At 39.7% G+C, this 13,712-nt stretch overlaps 1 protein-coding gene across 3 annotated transcripts in view; it reads right to left on the bottom strand.

The window, feature by feature from the left end:
- The window catches only part of Erc2 (ELKS/RAB6-interacting/CAST family member 2), an 822,395-nt gene that overhangs the window by 317,762 nt on the left and 490,921 nt on the right, over nucleotides 1-13,712 (bottom strand). For all 3 annotated transcript variants that reach the window (XM_028754073.1, XM_028754072.1, XM_028754074.1), the window contains one exon: nucleotides 9,745-9,905. In XM_028754073.1, the coding sequence (XP_028609906.1) occupies nucleotides 9,745-9,905 (161 nt within the window). The remainder of the gene's footprint in view (nucleotides 1-9,744; nucleotides 9,906-13,712) is intronic.

Below are 13,712 nucleotides of genomic sequence, written 5' to 3'. Positions count from 1 at the left end.
CTCTCTCTCTCTCTCTTTCTCTCAGGAACTGAATGGGAAATATATTTCACTGCCCAGACAAAATCGCCAGGTTCAGCTGATTCTCTACTCCTGGCACTTCTCCTACTCAGTCCTTCTTCCCACATGTTTGAACTGCTGGTTGCCCGGTCCAATACTCAAAACCTGAATCTCACAAGATGAGTATGTTGGAACAATAATAGAAAATCTTTGGAACCATAGCATAGCATACTGTGGAGAAACTAGAGGGGTGCTGGTAAAGGGGCAAAGAGGAGGAAGGTTGGGAGAGAAGAAGCAAAGGAGAGGAAGAAGAGGAGGAAGAGGAGGAGGAGGAGGAGGAGGACTGGAAGGGGAAGAGGGAGGGGATGGGTAGAGGAGGAGGAGATTGAGGTTGAGTCCAACAGAACAGACTAACGAGGCAGTCTCATGTACAGGAGAGTCATGACACATCAGGGCATCACATCATTCATTTCAGCAAGCTTGTTGAATGCCTATCAGAGACAAAGAACATTCAAAGCCTTCTCCTCCAAGTTGTTCTCTGTAAACATCTCCACTGGCTTAAAGCTTTCTGTGATGCTCCCTTCCTGTAAGGATGCGCACCTTCTACATGCCCAGGGTTGTGTTGTGGCTTTCCTGATAGCTGGTCAGAGGCATCTGTGTGGGCAGCAGCCTCCCTCTTTAGACCCTCAGCCCCTCCTCTGGCTTATACTGGAGCGTCACTGTGGCTCTCACTTTTACTCTATTTTAAACAAACTTGGCTAAAATGTTTCCCTGGAAATAGACCAGAAGGGACAGAGATGTTAAAAAAAAAAGAGAGAGAGAGAAGGACAAATGTGGTGGGGAGATGTAGCATTTGTAGGGTTGACCTAAGTCATAAGAATCATCCAATTCCATAATTTAATGCACAGCTGGGGAAATGGAAGCTCAAGGACAGGCACAGGTTTAAGAACAATGGAATCCTGGAGCTGGACAAGATTGTACAATCTATCAAACAGCAATGATCAAAGAAGCAGGTCTTTCAGATCCCATCCAGGATTTTGGTGGTATAGGGAACTCAGTCTCTGAAGGCTTGCCTCTGAGTCCTGTACTGGTTCCACTGGGGATTAATATGGTGAGCTGATCTACAATACCAAGATGGCAAACCAGAATCAGGAGGTCAAATTCATCTACACAAGCTGTCACATTACCACACCTTCTGGGCCTTATCATGATCCTGAGTAAGGCAAGTACCCTAAAAGGCCCCCTTGGCTAAAAGTCAAGTTGAATCAGATATCAGACCCTGTAAAGCATTTTTCTTTCTGCTACATTATGAAATACCAGTCATTAAGCAGAGACTGCGTATGGGTTTCTCAAGTTTAGTATCATGAGTGTCTTGGGTTGTATACTATCCCAAGCCTTGCAGGACAAATTCCTGGTCCCTACCTACAAGAAACCAGTAGAAGGTTCCCTCCATGTGACAATCAGAACTATCTCCAGACCTTGCCATATATTCCAGAGCGGTAAAGTCACCCAGATGGAAGGCAGTGGGATCATAGCCTATCATTGAAGTGATCTGAGTCTGAGGCAGATATCATAGATGGTTATATGGATACAGTCTACTGGGGCTGGCCCTGCTATCCAAGTCCATGACATCTGTAGCTCTGGTCCCTTGGTTTCTGTGTGGTGTTCTGGCCCTGTTTTTACCCTAGGGGGTTTAAGCTAGACTTCTCAGGTTTCTGTCAATATAATGCTTTTCTCAGTTGGAAAAAAATGTCACATGTCTCCCCTCTGCTTTGCCTTTTTGGGGAGGCTGGAAGACCCGCACAAGTCTTTTTCTCGTTTTTAATGGGTGACCTTTCTTAAGCCCCACAGACTGCTGAATTGATAGAGATAACATGAAGTAGAATACTTGGAACTGCTTACGTTCTACAATTCCCAAGCATTTGGATTATTTAGCTGCTACTGATGATTATTTAAGCTGAAAACCTACACTATTCTAACTCAGAAAATGTTTGTATTTCCATTAAAAACCACCAGGCCAATGGCCCTTTTGATTGACACTTTTTACTATTAAAACTATATATACACTGTGTGTTTTCATCTAAAAGACATGGTGCCCCTTACTTTAAGATAAGGAGCAGACTTGAAAGGCCTCCTTCAGCTCACTCCTTTCCGGTCCCTTCATTCCCCTGTTACTATAGCCTGCTGTCCTGTTCTCCTGACACTAGCATGAAGAAACATCTATCTGAAAAATCAGTCCCTCCATCCCAGCTAGTAGCGATCTATATGACGTGTAGGTAACACCATACGAATGTCTCTTGCTGAGTTTAACTTTACTGCCTAAAGCACAGAACTGTACTTTCAGCTGGGCTGATTTGATTCTCTGAAGACATCTTAATCATATCGCACATTACTTCATTGTGGGAATGAGGAAAGGCTTTTGATCCTATATGACACACAACTTAATCCATTTCATTTCTTTGGATATATTGATTTGAGGGTCATCACTTCTGCTTTGTTCATTTCTTTCATATCTAAAGAGTGTCGTGAGGTAAAAGCAATGTACAAAATACAGGGGAAGTCTAGCCTATTTTCACCTAGAAGAGGGGCAATGTTAAACCAAACTATATTTTTTTAGTTCCTCATAGAAAAGACAAAGAAGAGTCTGTCAATTTCTGAGTGATTCATGTTCCAGGTCATTTGTGATTTATGGATAATATTGGAAGGAATGCTTGAGATCACATTGGATCCCCCAAGAAACACTCACTCACACATACACACACACACACACACACACACAAAGAGGGGGAGGGAGACAGAAACAGACAGACAGACAGACAGACAGACAGACAGACAGACATGGACAAGAAGGTAGGCAGAGGCAGGCAGGCAGACAGAGACTGTATGGGTTAGGAATAATGTGCCTGAAGTGAACTTGCAAAGATGCTTATACTGTGGTAAGGTGGCTTAGCAGCTGATCTATTTCTGTTTTCTGTTCTGTAAAGAATTCTAAGTTTCCCAAAGCTACTTTCTTTTCCTTCCTTAATTTGTTTTCCATGGTGTTAGCTGTCCATAGCTCTACCCACACAAAGACTACATCTTCCTGCTTGTAGAGGTGGCAATTGTGACCATGTGACTTAAAGCTCTGGTCAGGGAATCGGTCCTCCCTGCATTAGATTATGTGGAATATGAGGTCTATGAATAGGACCTTTGTCCAGAGTCTTTTCTATACCTCAAAATAACACTTAGAAGAATGCCTAGCATGTAGAACAGCCCTTACACAACGCAGATGCTCAGGGACTATTTTTTGAATGAGCTGTTAACTGACTCAGATGTTGGTGGCAGATATGTGTAACCTAAAGGCCAGGCAGGTTCCTTTCTTTTTCCTTCCTTCTGCTGGCTGGAATGTGGGTTGGACACTTAGAAATGAGGTCCAGCAATGTAAGGTGGTGGCCAAATGCCGAGTGGCAAAGCTTCCAGACAGAATTTGCTACTTGTATGAGCTGCTAGAAAGTGGAGCTTTCTGTTCCTCACCTTGGAAGCTCACTAGAATATTCCACTCTCAAAAGGTTATCTTCTTTACAGTTAAACTTCACTACCATACTGTAAGTTTGACATGCAATGGGCATTTTGTCTTCTGCTATGGCAGTAAGCTACCAGCTTCAGAATTAAGAGTGGGAAACAGAAATCATGAACGGCAACTAACTGTACTTACTGTCAGGTCCTGTAGCACAAACCAAAATCCATTCTGAACGAGCCATTCTCCGCATCTCTTCCCTGCTCCTGTGCTATCTTTCATCTCCACATGTGACTTTGGTAGCAACAACAAGCTTTCAGAGCATCCTATCTAAGCCAAATACCTTCCAAAACTGGGCAGACATTCTAAGACATTCCAACACACGTGGCCATAATACTTAGTGTATTTTAAACTGGACTCTATATTGTTCTCAATAATTAATTGCTTGGAGAAGAAACTATATTGAAGTTTAAAAGAAAAATTCTTAAATGGGTAAAATTAAACTATAATTTGAAGATAAGATTAATATTTATGTGTTATGAATAAATTAATAGAAAAATATTGTACACATATAAGCTTAAAATTACTTTTTCATAAATGAAGAGTCCCATTCACTCCTTATAACACCTCTGGGAAATAGGATAGCCCCTTGCAACCGAGTTTATCAATTTTAAGTAATGGCTGCCTTCAAAACTCCTCTCTCAGACTCCATTTATTCTGTGCAAATTGCCAGGCACTTAGAATTCCTCCCTAAAGAAATGTGATTTGTCTTTTCTCATGATGGCATGGAGTACAAAATAAATTGATTTTATCATATTCTGCACGTAGCCTCTGCTTTGAAGGGCACTTACCTAATGAGTGGCTCTCTCAGAAAGGATTGCAGATCAAAGGGGCCAACAAGATGATGCTGTAGCCTGAGCTGCTTGCCTTACCCCACGGGAATGTACTAAAACAACTCAGTGTATACAAAGGCTTGCAAGACTATCTGGAGGAGACGTCAAAAATCTAACAGTGCCCAGGAAATGAAGATGGAGTCCACAAAAATCATCAGATGGGTTAAAAATGAAGTTAACATAAAACTTCTACACAGGTATAGGAGAACATCAGCAAACTCCAAAAGGCACACTTCAAATTATGAAACTGTTAAGTAGTTATTAAAGCACTTTTGTGACTTAGGATTTTATACTAAATGAAAAATATCAGCTGCCTGTCTGACTGTTAAATCACGACGACAGACTAACTTGTCTGAGAAAATGCACCAGCAGATCAGCACCTCACAATCCTCATTCTTTTTAGCTACAGATATCAAATTCACCTGCCACAAATTAAATAACTGAGCTTGGTTATTGGATTGTAAGGTAATTAGGCTGTGTTTAAAGCCAAACTTGGAAAGTTCTTAATATTCTTTTAATAAAATTTTTTGAAATAAGAGCAAATGTAAGAAAGATGAAACATCATAAAATGTCTTAGCAAAAACTTTCAGATATTTCTAAGTAAGTCAATATTCTTATACACAGGAAAAGGTAATACTGTCTTTTTGAATGGAAATACATGGTTAGGAAATATCAGTTCTCAGTATCAGTATCAGAATGATGACCAGTAGTTAGGATACAAACCAAGAAAAATCAAACTGAAGGAGTGTTGGGGAAGAACATGATATGAAATAAATCCAGGGCTCTTCTCCCTTCTAATGAGCATATTCTCACTTCTTGTGAAATTCTAGAAAATGGGGAGGTACACAACATTGTTCCCTGACTCTGTGTCCCAAATAACCAATCATGTCCTTACATTTGGAAATGACTTTGTAAGTGAGCTACCAAGCATCTTTAAAGTCACATAATAAACTACTTTTATTCATTCTTTCCTTCACTCACTTGACTAAGAGTATAAGCATGACAAGGGCAGGCAGCATTCCTGTGTCCACCAGGTTACCACCTACCCTGTAATCAAGGCTCAGTAAGAAGCTGTGTTGTCTTTTTGCTTGTTTTTTTAACCAATTTGCCCTTTGATTCCACAAATGCTTATTGGTTCCTAATACATTGTCTTAAAAGAAACTCTTATTGTAAAATTACAGCATGAGAAATCTTTCAGTTAGAAGAACCAGACAGAATTTTTCCTTCTAATTTTGTTCTAAATGTAAGAGAACAGATTCTACCCACCAAAGTAGAACATAGGGGAAAACACGGGTCAGTGTGATATGTCTCAAGATGATATAACATACATACACATACAAAAATTCCACTTAAAAAGAAATAACTGGGAACTGGAGAAATAACTCCGCCATTAAGAGGGTTTCCTTCTCTTCCAGAGTTCTGATCCCAGATTTCAGGCCAGGTGGCTCCCAATTGCCAGTAACTCCAGCCCCAGAGAATCTCTCCATACATGTGTGGACACACATGTGTGCATGCACACACACACACACACACACAGACACACCTGTACAAAATGTGAAATAGTCAGAGTAATTGGCTACCAAAGGTAGAACCAGTGTCCCCTGTGGCAGCGGAACACTCATGAGTCTTCACTGTGGTAGCTGTTGTAGAGATGTATGCATATGAGAATATTCCAAAACATGCAACAAACCAGTGCAACTAAAGCTAGGTCAGTCAGTCTTTGTCATCTTGTCGGTCAGTCTTTACGCCAATCTGAAAGATTTTTATCAGTGACTAAATGGTTGAGATGACAAGAAGCCAATCTATCCTGTTTGTTCCTGTTGTTGCTTACAGCTTCATGTCAGTCTTTATTACCCTCCAAAATACATAAATAAAAGCAAATGGCAGGTCTCTTATCAAAGTTTTCTGTATATTAGCAAATCATTGGGACCAAAATAAATCAGTAAAACTATATTTCAATACATTGAGTGATTCAAAATAGCATGATTCTATCTTTGTGATGTAGAAAGTATTCACATTCAGAAAGCAAAAGAAATGTGATTTATAAAATATAAAGGATGATCTAAATTTCCTGAAAGAAAAAGGCGGCACATTTGTAGAGATATACAGCAGAATGGCCTCAGTGACTGTCTACATTAAAGTCATGGGTGATTTATGACTCATGGTGCTTCTTTATGTTTCCTTTTATTTTCCTCTAAAATGAACAATAATACTTAGCAAATATGTAAATGGCCATCTCTTCTATGGTTGACATGCAGATAAGTATTATATACATGTATGTGTGTGTAGATAGATAGATAGACAGACAGACAGACAGACAGACAGATAGATAGATAGATAGATAGATAGAAGATAGATAGTGATAGATAGATAGATAGATAGATAGATAGATAGATAGATAGATAGATAGATAGATAGATAGATAGATAGATAGATGGAACCTGCTGCCTTCTGAGGCCATGGCTGTGAACGAGAATGGTGTGACCCAGAGCTGGTGAATTCTTCATTGGCAATTGTGTGGACAGGAGTCTGCTTATACAAGCTGGGAGACTTGATCCAGCTCTCTTCCAATCCTAAGACAACATACCATTTGGTTTTGCAATGAGTTTGACAGGCACACCTCTCAGTTTTAAAAGCTCAATGTTAGATTTCAAAGTACTTTCACATATGCCGTTTTATATTAGTCTTCACCCAGTTACTTTCTCTTTATCCTGACCTTAGCACATTTCCATAAAGCAGGCTGGGCAGGCATCACTCCCTCCATGTTAATGAAAAGAAAATGGAGGCAGCCAGAAAGAAAGCCTTTCATGTCCTGGTGTGAGAAAAGAATGTCTTTATCCTCTTTCAGTGCCCTAACCTTATCCCCTCTAGGGCTACATGGTGACTCTCTTCTTACAGGGTTAAATATAAGTACCAGTTGGACGAAAACCCAAGTCTTAGCATAGACTGAGCAACAAGCATCAACAACGGTAATGTATCTGATTGGTCTCTGCAACTTTAACAGGGATCGGTCAATGCCGTGTAGCAATGTATCAATTATCAGCTTAAAAATCATGATAGATAAAACCAGCTGTTTGGCTTGAGCAGCTATAAAGCCTGCTGGATCTAGTTGGGAGCCTCAGTCAGTATGCTTGTCCCATACCTAGGTCTCCTTAACCTCACGGATGAGATCTGTAAGTTGGTCTTCTTCTGGGTGAGCTAAATAATGAATTAGGTTCAAATCAGTCTTAATGAAGAAGGACTTTGTTTCTTTCACCAACAGAATTAACAGAAGAATTCTGTCTTTATTTTACAGTGGCAGCAGATTAAACACTTCCAAAATAATGTGGCAATTCACCAAAGAGGCCTTAGTGAGGTACTATCTGAAATCACGAAATTCAGTGGGAAAACATACATGTGGAAATGGTTTCTATGTTTTAGAAAAATAAATCCAATTTTAGATAAATGGTACTTCTCACAAAGTACCTTAAACATATGACATGCTGTTCACTGGGCAACAGTGACATGTAGACATGTATCATTTTCTACGTGCCATGTGCTCTGCTCACAATTACTCACTTGCACATTGTTAGAAGAGGAAGTGGGGGGGAGGGGGCGGAAGGCTAAAGGCAGCTCCCTGACATAGTTACCAGGTAGAATAGGATGTGGTGATTTTTAAACTTGTATAGTCCATTCCTACTCCTTTTCTCAAAAATTATGAAAGTACATGCTCGTTTTATAAACAAGATTCAAAAAGCTCTTATAATGGCACACTGTATCATGACAGATGTAGAGTTAACATGGGAGCCTTGTGGGAGAACAACAAAGCTGTCTGACTGTTCATTAGTACACAGGAGACAGAAGTGGAAAGCATCTGTGGCCAGTGGATCAAACACATTTGTGTGGTTACAACGTTAGTGCGGTCACCATTGTTACCACACTACTGAGCACACAGATGCCACGGATGCTTGAAATGCTTGCCGTCTTGGCTACACAAGACTCAGTCTTCACCACTTTGTCTGCCCAACAGTCAGAAAGCACCTGCTATATGCCCAGCTCTGCAAATGGCAACAAGATTTCAGCAGAGACTCAGGCAGACAGAAGTTCCAGACCTGATAAAATCCACACAAGGTTCCATGGGAGAATGAGGTAGAAAGGGAGCCTGAAATAGAAGACTTTGTTTTAATCCTGGCCAGGTGGCCTTAAGCAAATTATTTGAATCTCTCGGAGTCTCAATTCCCTGGCTTCTAAATGGGGTATAATAATATCTGTTTTTATTATATCATCTTTTATTAGACAAAATGCTAGTTTATATGTGAAAAAAAAACTTTACTCGTTCTTTGGTCTTGGAGAAACTGAGGTAGTTGAAGAGACATAAAAGTTTTATTCTCATTTATTAAACCCTTCAAAATATTTCATTCCATATTTTCCATGATCTAAGCTTTCTCGGTTTAATGTTAACCATGTGTAAGACTTTCTGGGTCACCATGAGGTCACTCTTCCATACCTAGCCACCAATTTCAAAGTCTGTGTTACTGGCTTACGATGCCACAATTATGTACACTTCCCCTTATTATGGGAGGGAGCAGGATTTAAATTATATCTTACTGATTGTTTAATTTAAGTATTTATAGAAATGCTATTTCTTGACTAGTTCATTAGGAACAAATCCATTGCAATTATTATTCAAATCATTTAATAATTGTCCTTCCTATTTTCCTCCATGATGATCTTTCACTGGGAAAGGAAAACCGGAGCTAGGTAGCTGTAGGTGGATGTGTCACATGGCCACAGAAAGGACTGCTTTCAAGCACCAAACCCACTTTCTTAACTAAAGGATAGAAAGTAAGGAAATATCTCCTTTTACTTACCAGTCCCCTTCCATCTGAACCAATGTGTGCTGGGAAAGGAAACTTCAGCCTTCATTTTATCAATCTACCAAATCTGAGTTCTGTTTCCATGACACTATGAAAACCAGTACAAGCCAGGCACTGAAGAAGACTGAAGATAGCAATCAGCAAAGTCATAGTTTCTCAGCAAAGCTCCCACCAACTGTAAGCAGCACTCAGATTACTACTGTGCTTAACAAAGCCTCAGTCTCTCTTGCCTCAGACCTCGGCAACAGGTCTGTGAATGCAGTGTAATTCAGAGAATACAGACACACTCACTTCAATGCTGGCTGTATAGTCTCAACGTGAGAGATGCTGAAAAGATGCACAATGAGCCACTAGGCAGTAATATTTTTTTTAAAAAAGAAATTAGTAATAGCTCAAAAATCACCCATTTTCTCTGGGTTTTTCTTCTTGTTTCCAGCCCCTCTGGTTTTCTACCATCAAAGTGAGGTAACAGAGAACCAGGGGAGCAAAACTGAGTACTCACTTCATCTCCAAGATCTCCTCTAGCTGTTTCCTCCTCTCAATACGGAGGTTGGCCAGGTGTGCTTCTTTTTCAGCCAGAGATTGCTGGGTAGAGGCAAGGCGTGCTTTGGTGGCATCCAGTTCCTGCCTGGTCTTCTCCAAGGCATTCATCAGCTCCTCAATCTGAAAGGCATGCAGAAGGTCACATGTCATCTCTCCTTTACTCAGACCCAAGGAACATCTTGTTCTGAGAGACACAGAGGGACATCTGGACTTCTGCAACTACACACAAATAGAGCTCATTTGTTGTCCGTCTAGTGGAAAAAGAAGCTTTCAAATACAAGAAATCCCCCAACTCCCCAAGGTCTATTCAACTGGATTGACCAAATGATCTTTATAGAAACTATTTAATATGTCTATTAGAAGGGGGTGCTTGACCCAGTTTCAACGTGTGGTTAATAATCTCAGTTACCCCCTCCTGGCTGGAGGAAAGTAAGACTTGGATACACTTTGGCTGGCACCATCTACTTGTATTTAGGCCTCAGAGTACACTGACAAAAAGCTAATCAAGTGTTTCAAATTCACTCATGTTTTAACCTATCAAAATCTTGTTTGGCCAAAGGTATTTGATGTCCACAGAGCCTTGGGAGCCTTTCTCACCTTACTTCCCTGACTTACAATCAGGAAGCAGGGTTTGGTCAAAGGTAAACAGAATTCTGCCCACAAAGGATTCACGTATGGTTTGCCCCTGAAGTTTGAGAGGGTTCTAAACTTGAAATAAATGACATGTAACTTTTATAGAGTGCTAATACACCATAGAAATAAGCCAGACTATCAAATATCTAGAGTTTTCAGCCAGGTCCCCCCAAATTGAACCAAGGATCTTTGAGACAAGGCCTAACCTTCTCCATACCATTGGGGGCTTTTAAATCCAACACACAACAAAGAGACTTGGTGTTTATGGTCATGTTCCAGAAACTTCCATGAATAAAGCTGGGAAAATGTCATTCCCTGTGCAGATACAGTCTACATGCACCCTGCTGATTCAAAAATCATGCACCAGGAAGTTTCTAGATTCCAGACCCGATGTGTGGATTTCTAAGACTCTCCCTCCAGCTGAACTTGGCAGCATGTACTCATCCATCACTAAAGTCAGCAGAAAGCCCTTCATAACGTGTCAATGACATGTTACGTCCCAATTCATAGACTTTCTACACAATTTCTGCAGTTTTACATGGACTTCATTCAGAATAAGCATTAAAGTTCTTGTCCAAGGTAAATTACATGCTTTTAAGGTTCAGAACACCCTCCATTTTGCCCTGATAAAAAGGGGAAACTTAATGACCTTGTAAATCAAATCTAAAACTAAAAACTTTTAAAAGCACAGAATATAAAGGATAATCTACAAAATTCATAGACTCATATATGTTTAACTATAGACTAGTATTTGCAAATGCATAAAATCTAAAGGGCAATTAATGTTTTCAGTTTCACATGAAGATCAACAAATATGACTAGGAGCCCTTTTGAAAGCAACATATCAAAAGAAGCCTATTTCTTCCTAGATTTCAAATTATATAGCAACATTTCAAAAAGCTATCACATGCTCAAAAAATGGCACAGTAGTTGAGAACATGCACTGCTCTTGCTGAGGACCCCAGTTCAGTTTTGAGCATCCACTTCAGGCACCTCCCAACTGCCTATAACTCCATACACCTCTGGCCTCTATCAGCACGTGAACTTGTGTACATATACCTGCACGCATGCAAACACATACATATATTTAATTAAATAAAAATAAAGCTTTTTAAAAACTGCCACAGTGCATTCATTCCAAAGATGAAATCAGAGAGTACCTGGCTCTCCACGTAAGATAACCTGTGTCCTATAGAGCCCATTTCCTGTTATGAATGTTCTTTACTTCAAACATACAATTTATTCTATTCCAGGGAAGATGGATATTGCTGTGATTCTTATTCATTCTTATTAATTGAAGCTGAAATGTCTAAATCTGTAGACCTACCCAGAAATATCAGACTTAACTAGGTTTGCAAGTTGTTAGTTCTTCTGCCACTAATCTACTTGTGGCAGATGGTAGCTAGCTAGCTTAATAATAACCCAACCAAAACAACTTTTAACCAGTGATAGTTGACAGCATCACTTTGGTGTTTCAGCAATGCTACATGAAGAATCTGGACACCCAAGAGGTACAATCCAGTGTTTGAATGGTAGAGATATCATTTGTTCCCAATATCCATCATTCCTACTATCCAGTGAGACTGAAGTTCCAAACATGTTGCAAGTAGGGTTTTGAAACAGTACTTAAAAGCTATGACAACCCTCCATCCCAGCTTATGAGTTCCTAGACAAAAAGTGCTGTGTGCTGTGGCACAATTCCTGAAGCTACCTAAAGCAGTCACTGTCTCAGAATATGTTTTTGGGCATTGCCCATGGTTACACTAGACTTAATGTTTTAGAGTTCTGTGGATGGCTCTCTTTGCTCTCCAAACACAAACACTAAAGAACAGAGGTATATCCTCTACTGTAGTGGTCACTAGGTCAGGTTTCAGTGTTCCAGTTCTCCACAAAATCTGAAGGCTACAGATACGAAAACTTAAGTTTTCTTTTCCATTATAATTAATAACATTATTTTTAGTCAAGCTATCCCCAAGTCACATCACCTAGAAATAAATCTTATATATTTTGTTGTTGTAATTTTCTACCTCAATACATGTATATATATATATATATTTTATTTATATACACACATGAATATATAATCTTATAAATAAATAATATACTTTCCTTTGTCATTAAACAATCTTTGAAAATAGTATTTTACAAATTATTCGTGCAGTAGTCTCTCTCCAGTGTCCTAAATATTATACTTTCCTTAGTGTTATAGTCTGAGGTTTGTGACCCTCATCCCCAATTCATACACTAAAAACCTAAATCCCAAGGACATGGCATTAGATAATAGATAATATAATAGATAATAATTAGATAATAGGCTTTGGAAAAGGATTAGCTCATGAGGGCAGATCTAATCCTGAATTCTAATTCATGATAAACCTTTGATTATATAAGACCAAGGGGGCTTGTTTCTTCTGCCACCATGTAAGGGCATGAAAAGAACTCAATGTTATATCACATGAAAGTCAGTCCTCTTCTGAAGCAGGCCATTCTAGTACTGTGGTCTTGAACATCTCAGCCCCCAAAACAGTGAGAAATAAGTTTCTGTTGTTTATAAATCACCATGTTCTAAGTAACAGCTCAAGTGCACTAAGACACTTAAGAGTCTATTTTTAAATTTCTTTTGGAAATTCCTCTCCATGTTCAGCCTCAATCCTTTGTCCTGTGATTCTGAGCCTAGATCTGCCCATCTCTGCTCACAAACACTGAGGGAAGGGCTGAGGATTCACAGCATAGCTGGTTGCTTAAATACAATTCAAGAGCGAGCTGTTACAACTAGATACGTCCAGATTATGGTATTTCTGGGCCTTAGGTTCCTCACCTGTGAAATAGGACTTATAACAGGGCTTCCTTAGCTCAAAGAGCCTTGTCAGAAATTTCTAAGTTACTCTTCTCCTTACTGGGACCAAATACTCCCAAAGAAGCAACTTAAGGGATGAAGCATTTATTTCAGCTCACACTAAGATGACACACTAAGCTTAATGTTTTAGATAAGGCTTATGGCTGTACGAAGAGAAGTGTGAGGCTTGTCCGAACTCACGGGCCTAGAAGCATAAGGAGGTGGATGCTGGTCCATAGCTCACTTTCTCCTTTTCTACTCTACCTCTCCCTTAGCCTATGAGATGGTATCTACCACACTCTCGAAGACTTTTTTCTTTAGTAAGTCTCTGAACACCCACATGTGCACACTCAGAAGCATGTCTGTCTCCTAGATGATTCTAAATCAAATCTAGTTGATAATAAATATAGCTCCAAACTCATACAAATGATGGCTCTTATTAACACAGTCCTAGGGAA

Source organism: Grammomys surdaster, unplaced genomic scaffold (genome assembly GCF_004785775.1).
Source record: "Grammomys surdaster isolate TR1022 unplaced genomic scaffold, NIH_TR_1.0 125979, whole genome shotgun sequence".
Taxonomy (NCBI): Eukaryota; Metazoa; Chordata; class Mammalia; order Rodentia; family Muridae; genus Grammomys; species Grammomys surdaster.
This window is presented reverse-complemented; position numbering and strand designations above follow the sequence as displayed.